Source organism: Oncorhynchus mykiss, chromosome 8 (assembly GCF_057628025.1).
Source record: "Oncorhynchus mykiss isolate SJ-2025 chromosome 8, ASM5762802v1, whole genome shotgun sequence".
NCBI lineage: Eukaryota > Metazoa > Chordata > Actinopteri > Salmoniformes > Salmonidae > Oncorhynchus > Oncorhynchus mykiss.
This window is the reverse complement of record NC_143029.1, coordinates 50,647,865-50,673,250: the sequence shown is the minus strand read 5'-3', so window position 1 is coordinate 50,673,250 and position 25,386 is coordinate 50,647,865. Positions and strand designations below refer to the sequence as shown.

Sequence of the window (25,386 nt, the reverse complement as noted above, 5' to 3'; positions counted from 1 at the left end):
GTTAAATATCAGTGCTTGTGTGAAATCGTCTAAATTACAGCTGTAACGACCCTTTGGGAAGAATTAAACTAGTGTCCGAGAGTTATTTACTCTGAAAAATAAGAACATAACGACAAATCACAATTAGATTATGGTAATTAATCTTAACCGAACATGCAAGTCAACAATGCTTTAATGCGTGTCCTTACTGCGCACTGTGAAGATGTCAGAACAAGGCCTTGTCTAGACTTGACAGTTCATGCAGCTTTAATATTCTGATCATGGAATTCCGAAGGCGTCATGCGTCTACACCTACATTTAAATGTGTCTACCGTGTTAACACTGTGTCTGGATTGGTTTTTCCCGTGCTATATTCAAATGCCAGTATGCATTCTACAGTGGAATATATAACATATTATAAACATAACTGATGGCAGTAGCTTACTGCTTTGATGCTAGCTAGATACAGTAATGTCAAAAAGGGCTTGCAAAAGGTTCCACCTCCTGAAGTGCTCAGCCAGATCTGAACACAATCAGACCATAAAGTGACTTTCGTGCGTCTAGACCGGTCTTTTCAATGCAATCTTCGATTCTGGTAGCAGAAGTCGCATGTAAGTATCAAGTGTAGACACAACCTAACTGTCCACATTTACTTTTCCTAAGCCAACAAGACGAGTAACGAACAGCAAAATCACTAGTCTATGCATAGGTGGCGGTGCATGAGTTAAGTTGGGGAAGCAAATTTTCACCATAAAAATTCACTTTTATAATGAAGCATTCCATGCATCATTGCATTTGCAGACTTATGCAAAATAGCTTACTATTTGTAATGTGACTCCAAGATCGCATAGCAGTTCAGACGTCTTTTGTCCTCCTCTTGTCGTGTCCTGTATATATATATATATTTACAACTTTTTTCACATACATTTTATTTTTATTTTCCATCAACTCATCTTCAAAACACTCTCCTGCAACCCGCCTCACCAATTTATATTTATAAAAAAGTATTATTTACCTCAGATCTGTAATCCTCCAAGAAGCTAGCCAGAAACTCCAAGAAGCTAGCCAGAAACTAGCCAGAAGCTAGCCAGGAGCTAGCCCAGAAGCTAATCCAGAAGCTAATCAGAAGCTAGTTAGCTTCTTTACTGGCAAATCGTTAGTATTCAGCTAACCACAGTTTGTGGTCATCAGCTATCCTTTAGCTCGAAAATCTATCAAATTCATCGCCAGTTTTGTACGGCGCAGCGCGGCTCGGAACGGAACATACCGGACCAATTTTTCTCTCCATGTCCCTGGATTTCAACTGCTCTCTGGACATTCATACCCGGATCTCACAGCTAGCTAGCTGCTATCCGTGTGACAATCGGCTTTCGTCGATTCCGGAGCAAACATCAATTATTCCGGTGCTAGCCAGCTCCGTCAATCACTCCTGAGTTCCATCATTCACTCCTGGGCTGCAGTCACCTATCCGGACCCGTTTTACTGCCTACGCGGAGCCCCACCGGGCCTTCACAACTGGACTGCCGACGTTATCTACCTGAAGGAGATCCGGCTGGCTCCTCCGTCGCAACGTTACCTGAACGCCCATCTGCGGCCCGCTAACCGTTAGCTGTCTTACCGGCTGCTATCTGAATAGACAATCGGACAATTTATTTATTTTTATTATTATTATTATTATTATTATGTTTTCTTCTCGGGCCTCTATAACTATATCTATTGTTCTTATTTTTGTTGTTGTTGTGTGATTTGGATTAATCCCCTCTACCACACGGAACCCCACTAATCTACTGACCAAACGCAAGAGGTGGCTAACAACATACCTCCATCCTATGCTAGCTTGCTACCGATGGCCTGGCTAGCTGTCTAAATCGCCGTGACCCTCAACCAACCTCTCCACTCACTGGACCCTTTTGATCACTCGACTAAGCATGCCTCTCCTTAATGTCAATATGTCTTGTCCATTGCTGTTCTGGTTAGTGTTTATTGGCTTATTTCACTGTAGAGCCTCTAGTCCTGCTCACTATACCTTATCCAACCTATTAGTTCCACCACCCACACATGCAATGACATCTCCTGGTTTCAATTATGTTTCTAGAGACAATATCTCTCTCTTCATCACTCAATACCTAGGTTTACCTCCACTGTATTCACATCCTACCTTACCTTTGTCTGTACATTATACCTTGATGCTATTTTATCGCCCCCAGAAACCTCCTTTTACTCTCTGTTCCAGACGTTCTAGACGACCAATTCTTATTGCTTTTAGCCGCACCCTTATTCTACTCCTCCTATGTTCCTCTGGCGATGTAGAGGTGAATCCAGGCCCTGCAGTGCCTAGCTCCACTCCTATTCCCCAGGCGCTCTCTTTTGACGACTTCTGTAACCGTAATAGCCTTGGTTTCATGCATGTTAACATTAGAAGCCTCCTCTCTAAGTTTGTTCTATTCACTGCTTTAGCACACTCTGCCAACCCGGATGTTCTAGCTGTGTCTGAATCCTGGCTTAGGAAGACCACCAAAAATTCAGACATTTTAATTCCAAACTACAACATTTTCAGACAAGATAGAACTGCCAAAGGGGGCGGTGTTGCAATCTACTGCAAAGATAGCCTGCAGAGTTCTGTCCTACTATCCAGGTCTGTACCCAAACAATTTGAACTTCTACTTTTAAAAATCCACCTCTCTAAAAACAAGTCTCTCACCGTTGCCGCCTGCTATAGACCACCCTCTGCCCCCAGCTGTGCTCTGGACACCATATGTGAACTGATTGCCCCCCATCTATCTTCAGAGCTCGTGCTGCTAGGCGACCTAAACTGGAACATGCTTAACACCCCAGCCATCCTACAATCTAAACTTGATGCCCTCAATCTCACACAAATTATCAATGAACCTACCAGGTACCTCCCCAAAGCATTAAACACGGGCACCCTCATAGCTATCATCCTAACCAACTTCCCCTCTAAATACACCTTTGCTGTCTTCAACCAAGATCTCAGCGATCACTGCCTCATTGCCTGCATCCGTAATGGGTCAGCGGTCAAACGACCTCCTCTCATCACTGTAAAACGCTCCCTGAAACACTTCAGCGAGCAGGCCTTTCTAATCGACCTGGCCGGGGTATCCTGGAAGGATATTGACCTCATCCCGTCAGTAGAGGATGCCTGGATATTTAAAAAAAAAAAATGCCTTCCTAACCATCTTAAATAAACATGCCCCATTCAAGAAATGTAGAACCAGGAACAGATTTGGCCCTTGGTTCTCCCCAGACCTGACTGCCCTTAACCAACACAAAAACATCCTATAGCGTTCTGCATTAGCATCGAACAGCCCCTGTGATATGCAGCGGTTCAGGGAAGCTAGAAACCATTATACACAGGCAGTTAGAAAAGCCAAGGCTAGCTTTTTCAAGCAGAAATTTGCTTCTTGCAACACTAACTCAAAAAAGTTCTGGGACACTGTAAAGTCCATGGAGAATAAGAACACCTCCTCCCAGCTGCCCACTGCACTGAAGATAGGAAACACTGTCACCACTGATAAATCCACCATAATTGAAAATTTCAATAAGCATTTTTCTACTGCTGGCCATGCTTTCCACCTGGCTACTCCTACCCCTGTCAACAGCACTGCACCCCCAACAGCAACTCGCCCAAGCCTTCCCCATTTCTCCTTCTCCCAAATCCATTCAGCTGATGTTCTGAAAGAGCTGCAAAATCTGGACCCCTTCAAATCAGCCGGGCTAGACAATCTGGACCCTTTCTTTCTAAAATTATCTGCCGAAATTGTTGCCACCCCTATTACTAGCCTGTTCAACCTCTCTTTCGTGTCGTCTGAGATTCCCAAAGATTGGAAAGCAGCTGCGGTCATCCCCCTCTTCAAAGGGGGGGACACTCTTGACCCAAACTGCTACAGCCCTATATCTATCCTACCATGCCTTTCTAAGGTCTTCGAAAGCCAAGTCAACAAACAGATTACCGACCATTTCGAATCTCACCATACCTTCTCTGCTATGCAATCTGGTTTCAGAGCTGGTCACGGGTGCACCTCACCACGCTCAAGGTCCTAAACGATATCTTAACCGCCATCGATAAGAAACATTACTGTGCAGCCGTATTCATTGATCTGGCCAAGGATTTTGACTCTGTCAATCACCACATCCTCATCGGCAGACTCAACAGCCTTGGTTTCTCAAATGATTGCCTCGCCTGGTTCACCAACTACTTCTCTGATAGAGTTCAGTGTGTCAAATCGGAGGGTCTGTTGTCCGGACCTCTGGCAGTCTCTATGGGGGTGCCACAGGGTTCAATTCTTGGACCGGCTCTCTTCTCTGTATACATCAATGAGGTCGCTCTTGCTGCTGGTGAGTCTGATCCACCTCTACGCAGACGACACCATTCTGTATACTTCCGGCCCTACTTTGGACACTGTGTTAACAACCCTCCAGGCAAGCTTCAATGCCATACAACTCTCCTTCCATGGCCTCCAATTGCTCTTAAATACAAGTAAAACTAAATGCATGCTCTTCAACCGATCGCTACCTGCACCTACCCGCCTGTCCAACATCACTACTCTGGACGGCTCTGACTTAGAATACGTGGACAACTACAAATACTTAGGTGTCTGGTTAGACTGTAAACTCTCCTTCCAGACCCATATCAAACATCTCCAATCCAAAGTTAAATCTAGAATTGGCTTCCTATTTCGCAACAAAGCATCCTTCACTCATGCTGCCAAACATACCCTTGTAAAACTGACCATCCTACCAATCCTCGACTTTGGCGATGTCATTTACAAAAATAGCCTCCAATACCCTACTCAACAAATTGGATGCAGTCTATCACAGTGCAATCCGTTTTGTCACCAAAGCCCCATATACTACCCACCATTGCGACCTGTACGCTCTCGTTGGCTGGCCCTCGCTTCATACTCGTCGCCAAACCCACTGGCTCCATGTCATCTACAAGACCCTGCTAGGTAAAGTCCCCCCTTATCTCAGCTCGCTGGTCACCATAGCATCTCCCACCTGTAGCACACGCTCCAGCAGGTATATCTCTCTAGTCACCCCCAAAACCAATTCTTTCTTTGGCCGCCTCTCTTTCCAGTTCTCTGCTGCCAATGACTGGAACGAACTACAAAAATCTCTGAAACTGGAAACACTTATCTCCCTCACTAGCTTTAAGCACCAACTGTCAGAGCAGCTCACAGATTACTGCACCTGTACATAGCCCACCTATAATTTAGCCCAAACAACTACCTCTTTCCCAACTGTATTTAATTTATTTATTTTGCTCCTTTGCACCCCATTATTTTTACTTTGCACATTCTTCCATTGCAAAACTACCATTCCAGTGTTTTACTTGCTATATTGTATTTACCTTACCACCATGGCCTTTTTTGCCTTTACCTCCCTTCTCACCTCATTTGCTCACATTGTATATAGACTTGTTTATACTGTATTATTGACTGTATGTTTGTTTTACTCCATGTGTAACTCTGTGTCGTATCTGTCGAACTGCTTTGCTTTATCTTGGCCAGGTCGCAATTGTAAATGAGAACTTGTTCTCAACTTGCCTACCTGGTTAAATAAAGGTAAATAATAATAATAATAATAATAATAATAATGTGATGAGTAGATTGCCTAAAATATGACGGTCCAATGCTTAAATTGTAAATCAGGAGATACTGAAACAAAAAGTAGGCCTAGAGGCACTTAGAGAAGTTGCACACATTGGGGATTATTTTATTATTGGGTCCGGGAAGAATTTTGCATGAAATGTGTTCATAGTCATTTTATGACTGGAGACTTTCTTAATACCTCACAATGGCACTGAGAATCTGAAGTCAATACAAACGGCCACCAGCCTAGGTGTGTGGAGACATACAATATTGTGCTAGAAAAGTTCACTCAACCAATGATGTGCAGCTTGTTTTACTTGTATTCATTTTTTTCCCTCCACCCAATAGGCTTATTTGGAAGTTGATCAAATATTTCGGTAGCCTACAGTCAGATTTGAGTATTCTCTCAAGAAGGAGCCAATTGCTTTCCAACCTGTGTTCCCGCAATTGTATTTGAAATATTGCAAAAAGCTTGTTCTGGCTGCATACTGTTCACTGACAGATTTGCCGAGCTTTCCCGGGCTCTATGCCTTGTGATTGGGCTACAATCCCAATCCACAGTGGGGCATTTTTTTTTGTACTTTTACCCCCTTTTTCCACCCCCTTTTCAGGATATCCAATTAGTAGTTACAATCTTGTCCCATCGCTGCAACTCCCCTACAGACTCGGGAGAGGGGAAGGTCGAGAGCCATGCGTCCCCCAAAATATGACCCTACCAGCTGCACTGCTTCTTGACACTGCTTGCTTAACCCGAAATTCAGCTGCACCAAGGACAAGGAAATCCCATCCGGCCAAACCCTCCCCTAACCCAGACAATGCTGGGCCAATTGTGCACTTCGTTTCATGGGTCTCCCGGTCACGGTCAGGTGTGACACACACCCCCCCCCCAACCCCCACCCGGGATTGAACCTGGGTCTGTAGTGAAGCCTCAAGCACTGCACCACTCGGGAGGCCTGCTAGGCTTCTTTTTAAAAAAAAAAATTTTTTAAAGATGCCATTGGTCCTCTGGATAAATTATAGGCATACTCCTGGTGGACTATTCTGAATTATTTCATTTATTTCTGAACAGAGTAGTAATTCTATAACTTTAGAAAATGTATTTCAATTAAATCCGCTCCTCCAGCGCCCTTCCCGCGGCTATGATTATATAAAGAAATAAGTGAAGTACAACGCTGGAGAGATGAGTTGCAGGCTCAACTCTAGCAGAGATCATAGAAAATAAATGTCATACTAGTTCTGCGCGCTTCTCCCTCTCACCACAGCAACGGCCATGCATTGGTCTCAAACAGGCTATATGTATCATACGCGGGCTGAAAATCTAGGTTCACATTACGTTTTTTTCAGGGGGCAGGAAAATTAATGAGAAGGCAACTCGAATGAGCTCTGGTTGCTTTTATTATAATTTTTTACATTGAAAACAATGACTTTTTTTTCTCTCATGTAGAGGTACCAGATCCGGCCAAATAGTTTCCGGAACGAAACTGTCCTGTTCCGGCAGGATCTGGCTCAAATTAACCACTGCATTTAGCCAGGCTAACAATAGAACTCATTCACTGTTTGCAAAAAAAGTCTGTTCAATGAATGACTGAGCGCGTATAGCCCTGGGCTATAACATACGTTTCTTCTTTCTTCGCACAGGAAAAATAAATTTCAAGCAATTCTACTACACTTTATATGACTGGTAGACATGAGCAGAATCTTTTTTTTTATGACAATTTACAGGGTAGCCTAATCTGCTGATACTGACAAACATATCATATAATAGGCCTACGAGAAATGGAGGAGGAAAATATTGTCTAAAAACAAACTTAACTGGCACTGACCTAACAATGATAGAGTGAACATGCGCAGTGCGCACTCACCGGGGGCTATGGCTGATGCTCTTCGCTGGTGCCAATAAGATAGGCCTACTGTTCACTCAATTAAGTTGAGTTAGCTTCGTATTTTAAAATGGTCTTAACTTTACAGCAATAACATTGTTTGGAAAGCAAATGGCTTTCCCACATTTTTGTAATTTTTTATTATATTGCGATATACCTGGCTGGCTGGGCCTCTACTTTTCACGGAGAGTCGCAAGTCAACAATTATCTATTAAGTATTTGCTGCGCGCGCTGCCTTTCCTTCCGGACTGTAGGCCATGTGATTTAAAACAATCCAATTTATTTTTGTTTAAGGCTAGGGGAAGTTAATAATCCCCTGTGCCCAAATCATGCTTTAGTAGCCTATTTTATTTATTTATGTATAGACAGGAGTACTGTAGGCTAAATTAGGCTATATCAGTTTGGCAATTTACTTAGGGAAAGCTTCCCCTAGCCTTATGGACGCGGCGCCTATGTCAATCGGTCAGCTTGTCATGAAAGAGACAGCCCAAACAGACTCTGGGGACAGCTGTGAGACGATAGATCCCAAATTCATACAACCAGTAGGCCAAGGTACATCATTTTTATTTATTTTTTTAAGCAAAGAATCTGACGTAACAGCTCAACATTTAAGCTTAAAATGTTGATAAACTATTTGTTATTATTATTGCAGCAAAGCACACAAGGCAGTATGGAACATGCAAGTGTGCATTTGGCTACAGGACAATTAACGTTGAAAACTAATAGAACATGAGAGAAATAGCCTAGTGGTTTCAATGGCATATGGGAATCTTTATAAAATAATTGCATTCCCTGATATGGTCGAACTTTGCCTTGGCTACTTTGAAAGCAAGGTAAAACATGCCTCATAATATGTAGTAAAACGTTCAGGTTTTAATTTAAGTAACTATATGTTTTCAAAATGCATACTGCCTCCAGCTCATTGCAAAGTGGTGTGTCGTGCTAATGAAGCCGGTCTTCTTAATAAAAAGCTATTTTTAATCATGGCCAAAACTTTTTAAAACACAATTGCATTTACACTTTACAAAAATGAATGCAACAATTTCAAAGATTTTACTGAGTTACAGTTCATATAAGGAAATCAGTCAATTTAAATAAATTCATTAGGCCCCAATCTATGGATTTCACATGACTGGGAATACAGATATGCAGCTGTTGGTCACAGATACCTTTCAAAAAAAAAGTTATGGGTCTGGACAAGAAAACCAGTCAGTATCTGGTGTGACCATTTGCCTCGCATAGAGTTGATCAAGCTGTTGATTGTGGAATGTTGTCCCACTCTTCAATTGCTGTGCGAAGATGCTGGATATTGGCGGGAACTGGAACACGTTGTTGTACATGTCGATCCAGAGCATCCCACACTTGCTTAATGGGTGACATGTCTGGTGAGTATGCAGGTCATGGAAGAACTGGGACATTTTCAGCTTCCAGGAATTGTGTACAGATCCTTGCGACATTGGGCCATGCATTATCATGCTGAAACATGAGGTGATGGCAGCAGACAATGGGCCTCAGGATCTCGTAACGGTATCTCTGTGCCTTCAAATTCCCATTGATAAAATGCAAGTGTGTTCATTGTCTGTAGTTTATGCCATAACCCCACCATAGGGCATCATGGTGACATCAGAAAACCGCTAGCCCACACGTCTGCCCGTTATGGTTGAAACCGGGATTCATCCATGAAGAGCACACTTCTCCAGTGTGCCAGTGGCCATCGAAGGTGAGAATTTGCCCAATGAAGTCAGTTATGACACCAAACTGCAGTCAGGTCAAGACCCTGGTGAGGATGACGAGCATGTATTTGTGCTTCCCTGAGATTGGGTTCAAGTCTGAGCTCTGGCTGTGCCACAAATACTATCAGAGACTTGTCCCGAAGCCACTACTGCTTTGTCGTTGTACTGGCTGTGTGCTTAGGGTCGTTGTCCTGTTGGAAGGTGAACAATCACCCCAGCCTGAGGTCCTGAGTGCTCTGGAGCAGGTTCTCATCAAGGATCTCTCTGTACTTTGCTCCATTCATCTTTCTCTCAATCCTGACTAGTCTCCCAGTCCCTGTCGCTGAAAAACAACCCCACAGCATGATGCTGTCACCACCATGCCTCACCGTAGAGATGGTGTCATGTTTACTCCAGATGTGATGCTTGGCATTCAGGCCAAAGAGTTAATTCTTGGTATGATCAGACAATAGCATTTTATTTCTCATGGTCAATACTTTAAGTGCTTTTTTGGCAAAACCAAGCAGGCTATCATGTGCCTTTTACTGAGGAGTGGCTTCGGGCTGGCCACTCTACCATAAAGGACTGATTGGTGGAGTGCTGCAAAGATGATTGTCCTACTAGAAGATTCTCCCATCTCCACAGAGGATTCTGGAGCTCTGTCAGAGTGACCATTGGGTTCTTGGGTCACCTCCCTGACCAAGGCCCTTCTTCCCCGATTGCCCAGTTTGGCCAGGGGGCCCAGCTCTTCCATTTAAGAATAATGGAGGCCACTGTTCAATGCTGCAGACAATTTTTGGTATCTTTCACCAGACCTGTGCCTCGACACAATCCTGTCTCGGAGCTCTACAGACAATTCCTTCGACCTCACGGCTTGGTTTTTGCTCTGACATGCACTGTCAACTGTGAGACCTTATATAGACAGGTGTGTGCCTTTCCAAATCATGTTCAATCAATCTAATTTACCACAGGTCGACTCGAATCAAGTTGCAGAAACATCTCAAGGATGATCAATGGCAACAGGATGCACCTGAGCTCAATTTCAAGTCTCGTAGCAAAGGCTCTGAATAATTAAATATATTTTTATACAATTTGTAAAGCTTTCTAAACCTGTTTCACTTTGTCATTATGGGGTATTTATGAGGATTTATGTTTTTAAACCCATGTTAGAATAAGGCTGTAATGTGGAAAAAGTAATGGGGTCTGAATACTTTCCAAATGCACTGTAACTGAGGGATGTCTCCTTTCATATCTGGAAAAGGACAAATTAGTAAAGGAGAAACTGATGCTGCTGCATTGCTCATCTTCGTAGATTAATCCAGTCAACATGGGTGTCTTGATAGAGGTCAGCTGGTGAACCTACAGTAAAACAAATAAAAAGCATACCTGATGTTAGACTATCACTTCTTTTTGAGAATGTTTTGAGAATGAAACAAATATTAATTCAAAGTCTGCTACCTCAGTTTGTATTTGCCATGCAAATGAACTGAATCCCCCCAAAACATTTCCACTGCATTTCAGCCCTGCCACAAAAGGGCCAGCTGACATCATGTTAGTGATTCTCTCGTTAACACAGGTGTGAGTGATGACGAGGACAAGGCTGGAGATCACTCTGTCATGCTGATTGAGTTCGAATAACAGACTGAAAGCTTCAAAAGGAGCGTGGTGCTTGGAATCATTGTTCTTCCTCTGTCAACCATGGTTACCTGGAAGGAAACACGTGCCGTCATCATTGCGTACTTCAAGGAGAGCGGTTCAATTGTTGTGAAGAAGGCTTCATGGCGCCCAAGAAAGTCCAGCAAGCGCCAGGACCATCTCCTAAAGTTGATTCAGCTGCGGGATCCAGGCACCACCAGTACAGAGCTTGCTCAGGAATGGCAGCAGGCAGGTGTGAGTGCATCTGCACGCAGTGAGGCAAAGACTTTTGGAGGATGGCCTGGTGTCAAGAAGGGCAGCAAAGAAGCCACTTCTCTCCAGGAAAAACATCAGGGACAGATTGATATTCTGCAAAAGGTACAAAAGGATTGGACTGCTGAGGACTGGGGTAAAGTAATTTTCTCTGAATCCCCTTTCCGATTGTTTGGGGCATCCGGAAAAAAGCTTGTCCGGAGAAGACAAGGTGAGCGCTACCATCAGTCCTGTATCATTCCAACAGTAAAGCATCCTGAGACCATTCATGTGTGGGGTTGCTTCTCAGCCAAGGGAGTGGACTCACTTACAATTTTGCCATGAATAAAGAATGGTAACACATCCTCTGAGTTTGGTGATGAACAATTCCTTTTCCAGCATGATGGAGCACCTTGCCATAAGGCAAACGTGATAACTAAGAGGCTCTGGGAACAAAACATCACTATTTTGGGTCAATGGCCAGGAAACTCCCCAGACCTTAATCCCATTGAGAACTTGTGGTCAATCCTCAAGAGGAGGGTGGACAAACAAAAACCCACAAATTCTGACAAACTCCAAGCATTGATTATGTAAGAATGGGCTGCCACCAATGTGGCCCAGAAGTTAATTGACAGCATGCCAGGGCAGATTGCAGAGGTCTTGAAAAGAAGGGTCAACACTGCAAACATTGACTTTTTGCATCAACTTCATGTAATTGTCAATAAAAGCCTTTGACACTTATGAAATGCTTGTAATTATACCTCAGTATTCCATAGTAACATCTGACAAAAATATCTAAAGACACTGAAGCAGCAAACTTTGTGGAAATTAATATTTTTGTCATTCTCAAAACGTTTGGCCACGACTCTATATGGTAGTCATATTGTACAATTTGTGTCTCCCCTTTTTCATGGTCATGGCTAGAAGGGATCCAGTTTTTGTAAAATGAATGTCAAACTTAACTTTTCATAGTAGGTTAAGGTTAGGAAAAGGGTACCGGTAAGCTAAAATGCCATAAAAATATATATGTTTTGAAGTTAATTTGCTGGATTCCCTTCTAGCCATGACCCCTTTTCAAAGGCCAAGATTACATGGTTGCATTCAAGACAAGGTCGTTTTTATTTATCTGTTTACAGCGCCAGGCTAATCTGATTCTGCTAATGTTTCCAGTCAGTGTAGTGGAATTGCATGAAACGTTTAACAAAGTACAAAGTTAAAAAAAAGTTTTTCAATGGAAAGAAACTCCTCTGATATAGCCTATAGGCCAACGCGCTCATTAATAGCCTAAATTATGTCTATCCAATCTACTCATCATAGTAGGCTTACATCAGACTGCAAATGCAATGATAAATGCATGCAATCAATCCTTTGTTACAAAGGTGAATTTTTATGGGGGGGTTCCCAAAAACTTGAAACTCACGCGCTGCCTATGTAAGAGAGACTACAAGCTATCTAGCTAGCTAATGTTGGCTGACTTAATGGTCTTGTTGTGAACACCTTGTTAGCAGCGGAACTCGAAATCGGACTTACCAGTTGGTTCAGGTCTTGACGGGCAAAAAGGTTTCTTCGCTTTTCTGACAGTTCTTGAGTCTTTATCTCGTTGTATTTTCACGTTGTCTTTTCTACCTTGTTAGAGCAACCAAATACAGCACAGAAATGGACTGTGGTGATGAATCAACTAGTTTTAGGAACCGTTAGCACGCAGCTTGGGGTAGCCTCTCAGATGTGGTCGAAATAATTGATTGTGTGGTTTTACAACGTGGCCGCAAGGAGGCGTCATATGTCAACTCCCTGGCCACACTAAAGCAATTTTGGCCTGAAGAATCTGTCTCGTCTGCACAAGGGCTTGGAAACCACCGCACTAGTTTAAGCACCACCTTTGTCAAATCCTGTTTCGTCCAAATAATGGAAGAAAACCACAAACTACTACTGCTCATAATTATACGTCGTGAGCGTTGACAGATTCTCGCCGTTTCATCTGTCCACCAGAGATTAATAGCAGCACCAAAATAAGAACTCGTGATACTGTTCTGCAGACCACTGACCTCAATGTAACAAGCTATCCACCTGGTATTACAATAATAGCATAAACAAGCTACAATTGAAGAGTTGCTTCTGTTTCTGGGTCTGCAGAAGTATTCAACTCTTGGCTTGTATATACAACTTTGACTTCTAGCTGTGCTAGCTAGATTGTTGCTATTACCCAGGAAGAGTTTCTAGCATTTCTGCATTGCTGCAGCGACAGACACATTAGCCTAGGTTAGCTAACGTTTGCCGGTGAAAGTATATTTTAAAACCCTGGTGAAATTGACAACATATCCCTTACAAACTGCTCAATAACTATCTCATGAGAAGAAACGACAGACAGAGATAAGGTTAGCTTTGCACAACTATGGCTAGCTAACGTTAACTGGTAAACATTCAACACTCAATGTCAATGGCTAGCTAGTTACTCTATTACATTAACGCTAGCTACTTTTCTTACCTGTGGTTGGACTGTTGTTGACAAGGAAAACATTTCCAATGTCGCTCTTAGACAGGCCAACAAATATGTTTCAACGTTCCTTTCCGAATGATCCTTGTTTCTCTGTCTGTGTTCCTTTAGCTAATGTTACTGAAACTCCTGTTCAATGTGCGATCCACCCATTTAGCTTGTGAAGTTCGCAAGAGGAAAGCTGCTCATTTTAAAGGTCAACCGGATATTTTTCTTTTTGACAACCGGAGTAAATTCGCTGGCTAAAGGCTTAAATAAACAACCCAAGTTCACCCAAATTAAGGCATTTTATCATAAATTGTGGGTCATGACCAATGACGTATACCAGACTGTAAAAACATATAAACCCTGGATTGCTGATGCTATGTATTGGCCATTGAGAGGCAGTCCTCCATACGAATGAATGAAATTCTAAAGTATTTCAATTAAACACATTATATAGTATCTCCTCCTTGTCAAGAAAAGCACATGAGCTTATAATACACAAAGTAAGCAAAACAATCAAGTCATTCCAACATAGCCTAAAATGATGAATAAGATACTAATGAGATAGACCTATATAAGCAATAGGCCTATAAAAATGTAGAAGTATAAACTATGGCATAAGGGAATGATGAGCGGATAAGAGGCAATCCGTAATTTCTATTAAGACATTAATGAGCGAGCAAAGATGGACGTAGTCAATATAACTATTTGTTCAGCACTTTTGAAATGTACAGCGACAGAATTCTGAACATGGGTCGTTTTTACAGTAATCTCCCTGTACACCAAGTCAGAACCGTAGGATAAATAAAGGGGGTATATAAGCAGACAAAGAAAGCTCTTGCAATATTAAATGACATTACTCTAAAACAGGCTATAGGCTACATGTGCACCACAAAGTCAGAAGAGTAGACTAAATTCTGAGGGGGAAAGGGACCAAATTATTAGGGTAAGGCACATGGGATAATAAAAGCTTACTACACGACATACACTTAGTATTACTTTCTTAGCTACAGTATACAGTACCAGTCAAAAAATTTGGACACTGATACTGTACTCGTTCAAGGGTTTTTCTTTATTTTTTACTATTTTCTACATTGTAGAATAATAGTGAAGACATCAAACTATGAAATCATGTAGTAACCAAAAAAAGTGTTAAACAAATCAAAATATATATTATATTACAGATTCTTCAAAGTAGCCACCCTTTGCCTTGATGACAGCTTTGTACACTCTTGGCATTCTCTCAACCAGCTTCACCTGGAATGCTTTTCCAACAGTCTTGAAGGAGTTCCAGCATATGCTGAGCACTTGTTGACTGCTTTTCCTTCACTCTACGGTCCAACTCATCCTAAACCATCTCAATTGGGTAGAGGTAGGGTGATTGTGGAGGCCAGGTCATCTGATGCAGCACTCCATCACTCTGATTCTTAGTGGAAACCAGATGGAATGGCGTATCGCTTGCCGAATGCTGTGGTAGCCATGCTGGTTAAGTGTGCCTTGAATTCTAAATAAATCACTGACAGTGTCACGAGAAAAGCACCATCACACCTCCACCTCCACGCTTCACAGTGGGAACCACACATGCAGAGATCATCCATTCACCTACTCTGCGACTCACAAAGACACGGCGGTTGGAACCAAAAATCTCAAATTTGGATTCATCAGACCAAAGGACAGATTTCCACCGGTCTACACAATCTCCTCAGTTGATGTTGAGATGTGTCTGTTGAACTCAGTGAAGCATTTATTTGGGCTGCAATTTCTGAGGCTGGTAACTCTAATGAACTTATCCTCTGCAGCAGAGGTAACTCTGGGTCTTCCTTTCCTGTGGCGGGCCTCATGAGAGCCAGTTTCATCATAGCGCTTAATGGTTTTTGCGACTGCGCTTGAAGAAACTTTTAAAGTTCTTGAAATGTTCCAGATTGACTGACCTTCATGTCTTAAAGTAATGATGGACTGTTGTTTGTTTTTGCTTATTTGAACTGTTCTTGCCATAATGTGTACTTGGTCTTTTACCAAATAGGGCTATCTTCTGTATACCACCCCTACCTTGTCACAACACACAGCACACCTGTTCATTGAAATGCATTCCAGGTGACAACCTCATGAAGTTGGTTGAGAGAATGCCAAGAGTGTGCAAAGCTGTCATCAAGGCAAAGGGTGCCTACTTTGAAGAATCTAAAACATAAAATATGTTTTGATTTGTTTTAGAAAAAAGTTGGTTACTACATGATTCCATGTGTCATTTCATAGTTTTGGTGTCTTCGCTATTATTATTCTACAATGTAGAAAATAGTAAAAAATAAAGAAGAACCCTTCAATGATTAGGTGTGTCCAAACTTTTGATGGTACTGTATTTACATATGACTGATTCACTGGGGGCTCCCGAGTGGCGCAGCGGTCTAAGGCACTGCAGCTCAGGGCTTGAGACGTGGCTACAGACACCCTGGTTCGATTCCAAGCTGTATCACAACTGGCTGTGTTTGGGAGTCCCATAGGGCGGTGCACAATTGGCCCAGCGTCGTCCGGGTTTGTCCGGTGTAGGCCATCATTGTAAATAAGATTTTGTTCTTAATTGACTTGCCTAGTTAAATAAAGATTAAATAAAAATACAAAAAATTCACAGGGCACAGATGACATACAGTATAGGACACTCACCTCCTCTTTTGTTGTAGGTAAATCTGAACCAGCCAATGAGCGAACAAAGGCCAGCCAGTAGCAAACACCACAGTGATAGGGGACAGGTGAAAAGGACTCTGGAAAACCAAATAGACAACTTATCATTTCTCGCATCCGTGTTGACATTATAGAGTAGCCAACAGAAGGCAATGCACTTTTCTTGTTTATAATTACACATTTTAAACCCCTCCTGTTAAATGTGTACATGTTTTAAGATATTAGATTAAAAAATATATTTGAACTATTATTAATAGCACTCCATCACTCTCCTTCTTCTTAGCGGAAACCAGATGGGATGGCGTATCGCTTGCCGAATGCTGTGGTAGCCATGCTGGTTAAGTGTGCCTTGAATTCTAAATAAATCACTGACAGTGTCACGAGAAAAGCACCATCACACCTCCTCCTCCACGCTTCACAGTGGGAACCACACATGCAGAGATCATCCATTCACCTACTCTGCGACTCACAAAGACACGGCGGTTGGAACCAAAAATCTCAAATTTGGATTCATCAGACCAAAGGACAGATTTCCACCGGTCTACACAATCTCCTCAGTTGATGTTGAGATGTGTCTGTTGAACTCAGTGAAGCATTTATTTGGGCTGCAATTTCTGAGGCTGGTAACTCTAATGAACTTATCCTCTGCAGCAGAGGTAACTCTGGGTCTTCCTTTCCTGTGGCGGGCCTCATGAGAGCCAGTTTCATCATAGCGCTTAATGGTTTTTGCGACTGCGCTTGAAGAAACTTTTAAAGTTCTTGAAATTTTCCAGATTGACTGACCTTCATATCTTAAAGTAATGATGGACTGTTGTTTGTTTTTGCTTATTTGAACTGTTCTTGCCATAATGTGTACTTGGTATTTTACCAAATAGGGCTATCTTCTGTATACCACCCCTACCCCTACCCCTACACAAGCACATACATTTCTTGCTAGGGATTAGGCGTCCCCTTGTCTAGCCTGAGAAGACGATCTAGTCGTAAAATTACCACAAAATGTAGACCATGGTGGTCTCACTTGGTCTAATTGGGGGCATGACACTAGCCCTGATAAAAAGGTTGCAATTTGGCATTTATTGGAATGACACATGTACTGGAGGCTCTGCAGAATAGTCACTAGCTGGCACAGCCAAAAAGTTATAAAATCTGATTTTAAACCTGACCCTAACCTTAACCGCACTGCTAACCCTAACCTTGAATTAAGACCAAAAACCACATTTTTGTTTTCATTAATTTTTACGATATATTGCGTATCTTGCTTTTGCAGCAGGCCCATCTAGTGGAAATCGCTCAGCTCTGTCTTCAGGACAAGATTCATACCAATAAACGCCTGACCCTGAATCTGCTCTAAAACTTTTGTAATCTATTTTTATCTCACTGAAAGACAAACACGCCCCCTTCAAATGCCTTAGAGCAGGCATAGTCGTGGTAATTTTTTACTTGTACAGACTACCAAATACAGCACAATCCCAAATAGTTTCCGAGGTTTAAAATTCTACAAACACAAATGGCACTATTTCGCTCGACCAATAGATGGCAGTATAAGATAGATGTTGACCTGCTGCATCTACATGTGCAGTTGTGTAAACCGTTACTTCACTCTCAACGAGGCTAGCTATGGAGGCGAGAGGCACGGACTGAGAGAAGCAACAGTTTGGCCCAGAATTTACGGTGTGCGTTTTGGGCCGCACCAAAGTCAGTATTTATCACCATCTTTGGCCGAATCGAACTCCTTGCAATTAACAATTTAAAAAATCATTGGCTCTCCATAGAACTTTTAGATCTCATTATGATGAGAAATCAGGCCTGCACCAAAGCTAGAAAATCTGACTGTAGCTGATTGGCAGCTTTTCAGGCAATTGGGAAATAGATGCAATTCCTATATGAAGAAAGATAAATCAAGCTACTTTCTAAAGCACAGTTCAGACACATAAGATGAGTCTTAAGGCGTTTTAGAACAAAGTTGGTTTGATATTTGAGAGAATGCCAAGAGTGTGCAAAGCTGTCATCAAGGCAAATGTTATGCTAGATTGAAGAATATCAGATATAAAATATATTTTGATTTGTTGAAAGGTTTTTGGTTACTACATGATTACATATGTGTTATTTCATAGTTTTAATGTCCTCACTATTATTCTACAGTGTAGAAAATATTTATTTATAGGCAATATAGTTATCTACAACCTACTCTTATTTAAGAAGTTATTTTCCTTGGAAATATAACTGTTCTGTGCTTCTCCGGCCTACACACAGGCTATAGCCTACTCTATTGAAATGAGACCACAGATATACTGTAGGGGCACTTGATGTCATACGCCCAACTCAAGAGAGCTACAGATGTTGAATCTTAATCTGATCACACTTTTGTCACTGAGAGTTTTCCTGCTGCACCAGGAAAATCAAATGAGCCTTGTGAGTCCCTTAAAAAGAGCAGTTCTCTTTCTCTCCACGTGGGGGCAGTCGAGTCATTGGGATCAGGGCATGCTAACAAAATAATTTCCTCTCTCGCTCGCTTAAACCTAGACCTAGATCTTATTACTGCAACATTCAAAAATGCAACCATCATTTTATATAGCTTAATAACACAAGATAGATATTGGACTCCACTAGTCTACGACATAGTGTATCTTAATTTAAAAAAATATATATATTGTAACCTGGGGTGGTCTAGCGGTTAGGGCTGCTGCCTTCAGATTGCACATATAGGCCTACCATATCGGTGTCGGTTTGATTCTGGCCTGCGCCCTTCTGGCACAAATAACTAAATCCTCCAGATTGACTTGATTTAGTTACACCTTTCAAATATGGACAGTCCATTTATATTTACACCCGATCTTGATAAGATATGACCATACCAGACACTTTTGGATAACCTCAATAGGAAACAAATAAAGTAATAACAGTCAGCAGCCTACACCAACATTAGTTCCCATTCATACAAAGTGTCAGGTAAGTCACCACGGTAGATTTGCCGTGGTATACAATGAAATGCTCTATTTCTATTGTTCCGGAATGCTTCTCAAATAAATAAATCACCCTTAGACTTAAAAAAAAAGACTAACTTGTTCCGATTACAATACCAACCAGAGGGTGAACATACAGTGCCTTGCGAAAGTATTCGGCCCCCTTGAACTTTGCGACCTTTTGCCACATTTCAGGCTTCAAACATAAAGATATAAAACTGTATTTTTTTGTGAAGAATCAACAACAAGTGGGACACCATCATGAAGTGGAATGACATTTATTGGATATTTAAAACTTTTTTAACAAATCAAAAACTGAAAAATTGGGCGTGCAAAATTATTCAGCCCCTTTACTTTCAGTGCAGCAAACTCTCTCCAGAAGTTCAGTGAGGATCTCTGAATGATCCAATGTTGACCTAAATGACTAATGATGATAAATACAATCCACCTGTGTGTAATCAAGTCTCCGTATAAATGCACCTGCACTGTGATAGTCTCAGAGGTCCGTTAAAAGCGCAGAGAGCATCATGAAGAACAAGGAACACACCAGGCAGTTCCGAGATACTGTTGTGAAGAAGTTTAAAGCCGGATTTGGATACAAAAAGATTTCCCAAGCTTTAAACATCCCAAGGAGCACTGTGCAAGCGATAATATTGAAATGGAAGGAGTATCAGACCACTGCAAATCTACCAAGACCTGGCCGTCCCTCTAAACTTTCAGCTCATACAAGGAGAAGACTGATCAGAGATGCAGCCAAGAGGCCCATGATCACTCTGGATGAACTGCAGAGATCTACAGCTGAGGTGGGAGACTCTGTCCATAGGACAACAATCAGTCGTATATTGCACAAATCTGGCCTTTATGGAAGAGTGGCAAGAAGAAAGCCATTTCTTAAAGATATCCATAAAAAGTGTTGTTTAAAGTTTGCCACAAGCCACCTGGGAGACACACCAAACATGTGGAAGAAGGTGCTCTGGTCAGATGAAACCAAAATTGAACTTTTTGGCAACAATGCAAAACGTTATGTTTGGCGTAAAAGCAACACAGCTGAACACACCATCCCCACTGTCAAACATGGTGGTGGCAGCATCATGGTTTGGGCCTGCTTTTCTTCCGCAGGGACAGGGAAGATGGTTAAAATTGATGGGAAGATGGATGGAGCCAAATACAGGACCATTCTGGAAGAAAACCTGATGGAGTCTGCAAAAGACCTGAGACTGGGATGGAGATTTGTCTTCCAGCAAGACAATGATCCAAAACATAAAGCAAAATCTACAACGGAATGGTTCAAAAATAAACATATCCAGGTGTTAGAATGGCCAAGTCAAAGTCCAGACCTGAATCCAATCGAGAATCTGTGGAAAGAACTGAAAACTGCTGTTCACAAATGCTCTCCATCCAACCTCACTGAGCTCGAGCTGTTTTGCAAGGAGGAATGGGAAAAAATTTCAGTCTCTCGATGTGCAAAACTGATAGAGACATACCCCAAGCGACTTACAGCTGTAATCGCAGCAAAAGGTGGCGCTACAAAGTATTAACTTAAGGGGGCTGAATAATTTTGCACGCCCAATTTTTCAGTTTTTGATTTGTTAAAAAAGTTAGAAATATAAAATAAATGTCATTCCACTTCATGATTGTGTCCCACTTGTTGTTGATTCTTCACAAAAAAATACAGTTTTATATCTTTATGTTTGAAGCCTGAAATGTGGCAAAAGGTCGCAAAGTTCAAGGGGGCCGAATACTTTCGCAAGGCACTGTATCTGATGCTGTCTGGTCAAACAGAGTATAACGTTGTTGCCGCCCGTAGCATTGAATGTAAGGGAAGCCAGCGAGCATGTGGCCTCCCTTGATAAAAAATACAATAAAATAACACCAATCTGAGCTAAACTGAGTGAGCTCAACTGTGAATGGTCCTGGTACACCAAAAAAAAGTATGTCTGGATTTGGCTTCACACCAGTTACGTCAAAAGCTAAATGTCAGAACAAACAAACAGAACAAAATTCTTGTGTCGTTGTCCTCCGGTGGCTAGCTAGCTAAAAAAAGTTTCACAAATAAAAATATCAAAATGTCCCAGGGCAGTGATTGTGGACATTTCCCTGTGTAGGGTATCCTGACACTGTGGTCCATAAAGATGTTGCATAAAGATCTCATGACATGTATCATAAGAGTAGGGTGTTAATAACCCTGGTGTCCTGACTAAATTCCCAATCTGGCCCTCATACCATCACGGCCAACGAAATCATCCCCAGTTTCCAATAAGCTTATTCATTCTCCCTCCTCTCCCCTGTAACTATTCCCCAGGTCGTTGCTGTAAATTAGAATGTGTTCCCAGTCAAATTACCTGGCAAAATAAGGAAAAAATAAAAAAGCTAGCTAAAATCGTCCCTTCTAAATTAGCCATGGATGGAGATAGGGATTTAACCTTGTGGTTTTACTTAATTCTCCGTACTGGCCAATGATTATAACGGTGATTCTGATACAACCATAAATTAATACATTGTGCCCCTGGCCTGAGAGGATTGAAGTTCAATATGTACAGTTGAAGTCAGAAGTTTACATAAACCTCAGCCAAATACATTTAAACTCAAATTTTCACAATTCCTGACATTTAATCCTAGTAAAAATTCCCTGTTTTAGGTCAGTTAGGATCACCACTTTATTTTCAGAATGTGAAATGTCAGAATAATAGTACAGATAATTATTTATTGCAGCTTTTATTTCTTTCATCATATTCTCAGTGGGTCAGAAGTTTACTTACACTCAATTAGTATTTGGTAGTATTGCCTTTTGGTAGTAATGCTGCCACCCCCGTGCTTCACGGTTGGGATGGTGTTCTTCAGCATGAAAGCCTTTATCCACCAAAAATAAAGATGGTCCTTATGGCCAAACAGTTCTATTTTTGTTTCATCAGACTAGAGGACATTTCTCCAAAAAGTACGATCTTTGTCCCCATGTGCAGCTGCAAACCATAGTCTGGCTTTTTTATGGCGGTTCTGGAGCAGTGGTTTCTTCCTTGCTGAGCGGCCTGTCAGGTTATGTCGATATAGGACTCGTTTTACTGTGGATATAGACACTTTTGTACCTGTTTCCTCCAGCATCTTCACAAGGTCCCCTGCTGTTGTTCTGGGATTGATTTGCACTTTTCGCACCAAACTACGTTCATCTCTAGGAGACAGAACGCGTCTCCTTCCTGAGCGGTATGACGGCTGCGTGGTCCCATGGTGTTTATACTTGCGTACTATTGGTTGTACAGATGAATGTGGTACCTTAAGGCGTTTGGAAATTGCTCCCAAGGATGAACCAGACTTGTGGAGGTCTACAATTTTTTTCTGAGGTTTTGGCTGATTTCTTTTGATTTTCCCATGCGGTTAAGCAAAGAGGCACTGAATTTGAAGGTAGGCCTTGAAATACATCCACAGGTACACCTCCAATTGACTCAAATTATGTCAATTAGCCTATCAGAAGCTTCTAAAGCCATGACATAATTTTCTGGAATTTTCAAGCTGTTTAATGGCACAGTCAACTCATCGTTATCCATTAAAGAAAGTTAGGCTAGCGAGCAAGCGTTTTAGCCAGGTAGCTTATGACACCAAAAACAAAAAGCATGTACTGTATGACAGAGTCATAGACCGTTTCCCATTAGGTTCAGGATCAAATGGATATGTACAATATTTAGCCATGGTTTTTGTTATCGCTATTCACACTTGCTTTGTTGACCTTCTTAAATGGATTGTTCAAGACTCAAAGTCAACTGTTCAAGTGCTCAAAATCACTGTCACTGTCCAATGTTAACGTTGTCTACTTGCACACACACACACACACACACACACACACACACACACACATAAATCAGTGCCATGGACAGCTACATAATATAGAGTTTAGGTTGATTGGACTAAATTGTTTTTGGTATCTTTTAGTTATCACTGTATTAGACTAAGCATAGGTGATTTGATGATGTTGAAATGTTGAAGTTGAAATGGTAGTTCTAAATTAATAGTTGTTGAGTAATCCGAAAATGTCGGAAACATTAATTAGCTTGACCATGCTATAGATAATGTAACTGTTTGTTACATACAATATGCTTTGTGGATTTCACCGGACAGATGTTGCTCTCTGGTTTTGTGATGAAACAAAGGTGTGGTTAAATGTATTCTGCCACTCTGTCTTCTTATTGTCTTGGCCTTAGGCCTATATATGATAGTGGCAGATTATGGAGCAAACAGCGCAATTATCACAACACATAGGTTAATATCGAAAGCCTGTATTGTGTGGCTTCAATATTTCATTTTGTAAAGCTGTCAAGATGTTTATGCATTTGAGCCTATCCAAAGACTATTTAGTTGAGTGGACACACTTTTCTTTGATGTGTAAATTATCAGACTGTTCATTTTACTTCTTGAAAACATTGAAATAAATGCAACTAATTTTGGGGCGTAATGTAGGCAGGCTCAGGCTGCTCACTATATTGCCCAGCAATGGGGCACGAACTCATGAGGTTCGGAGCCGGGGCGCACTGCCTACACCACTGCGGTGTGCATTGTATACAAACACAGCTTCCAGCTGCCCCCCTGGAGAATCTAAATATTTCTTCAAATCCTCCTGCTACAGGATTATTTTTCTCCTGAGACAAAAGGGGTCAAATTAAAATCCAACATCTGTAGTCTACTGAACTTGAAGCAGCTGAATGCTGATAGTGTGTGAATAATGCGACAAAGAGGTGACTTTCATACAATAGGTAGGCTAACGCATACGAAGCAGAAAGACGACCATTTCCAAATAATCTGCGAGACAAAAACACATTTTCATCCCAAAGTTGTCTGTCTGACCATCCATTCCAGCCCGCAGCACAATAAATGCTGACTGCACCGTTATGATCTCTGTCAGGTCCAGCAGGAATGCAGCCCACTACCTTGAGGCAAAAACTCAACCAATGTTTTTACTTTTCATTTGTCTTTGCCTCGCTATGCCATTCTTCTGCTGTTTAATCACATTTTCAAGCGGTTGCTTTGCCATGCAGTACTTTCATTAGTGCTCTTGCTATAGGCTGGCATATCTCCTGACTCAGTAGTCAAATACGTATTAGTCAACAACTTTCGCAATTACTTGTTTTTCTTTTATATGTTAAAACATGCAATATTTATTTCTAACATGGGCCAAATTGACTGTCAGCTGATTTGATAACCTATTGCTGCAACAACATCATTCAACAGGGTCATGTTCAGTAGCCACAGAACCGAAGAGGTCCAAAGCGGAGTGAAAGTGGGAGGTTCTACTCTATCTGAACATGTCCAATGAGAAACACAAATGTTTGTTTTCTGTTGCAAAATGCTTTGCTACGGTGAGTGCTAATGAACACGACCCAGTCCAGAAACATAATTTACCATTTGGCTTTGCCTGCGGTGTCCCAGTATCCTGTGGGTCTTGGAATGTTACAAGGCCCTAACATAGCCTGCTTGTAGTAACTATAAAACATGAGCATCATGTCATCTGCCGGCTGATATGGACCTATAGGAGAGCAAATAAGGATAGGAGGGAAAAAAGAGGATGAGTAAGAAAGTTTGATGATTGACATGATACGTAGAACTATTGTTACATTGTAGCCGATAGTCCCTCAATTTGCAGCGATTACCATAGGCTCGCTGCAACTGACATTAAAAATGTATGTCATCAGAAGATATAAATAGACTTCACTTTTAAATGCAATGCTTTAATGTGTTAATCTGCCCATCTTCAGCTCTAAAGACACAACCTGTCATTTCTATAGCCTGCCTACAGAGCTATACAAGGACTGGCTGTTCATGAGATTGACATGATAGTTTTAAACGTATTTTGAATCACTGTTTATAAAGACTCATATGACGACAAAAACATAAACAATGGAGAAGCCTAATACAACTGTAACTGTATTTGGGGTTAAGACAGGGTAAAACAGTTGTAATAATTGATAAGGTAGTTATGTTCTTCAAGAACAGCATAACATCCAACTGAGTGTGACATAAGAGCCAACCAACACAGAGGAACTCTGGATATCTGTCAGAATGACCATCAGGTTTTTGGTCACCTCCTTGACCAAGGCCCTTCTCCCCTGATTGCTCCCCGGATTGCTCAGTTTGGTGGTTCCAAACTTCTTCCATTTAAGAATGAAGGCCACTGTGTTCTTGGGGAACCTTCAATTCTGCAGAACATTTTTGGTA

The 25,386-nt window shown here is 41.6% G+C and overlaps 1 protein-coding gene across 4 annotated transcripts in view; it reads right to left on the bottom strand.

Moving 5' to 3' along the window:
• Positions 1–25,386, bottom strand: part of LOC110530001 (ATP-dependent zinc metalloprotease YME1L1) — an 80,393-nt gene that overhangs the window by 45,913 nt on the left and 9,094 nt on the right. For 3 of the 4 annotated variants that reach the window (XR_016482413.1, XM_021612746.3, XM_090181848.1), the window contains exon 1: positions 13,556–13,965. Coding sequence is in view for 2 of the 4 variants with exons in the window: in XM_021612746.3 (XP_021468421.1) it covers positions 13,556–13,588 (33 nt within the window). In the remaining 2 variants the exon portion in view is untranslated. Of the gene's footprint in view, positions 1–13,555; positions 13,966–16,207; positions 16,306–24,573; positions 24,698–25,386 lie in introns of those variants that run through there. The other variant, XM_036985537.2, reaches the window with a different exon arrangement.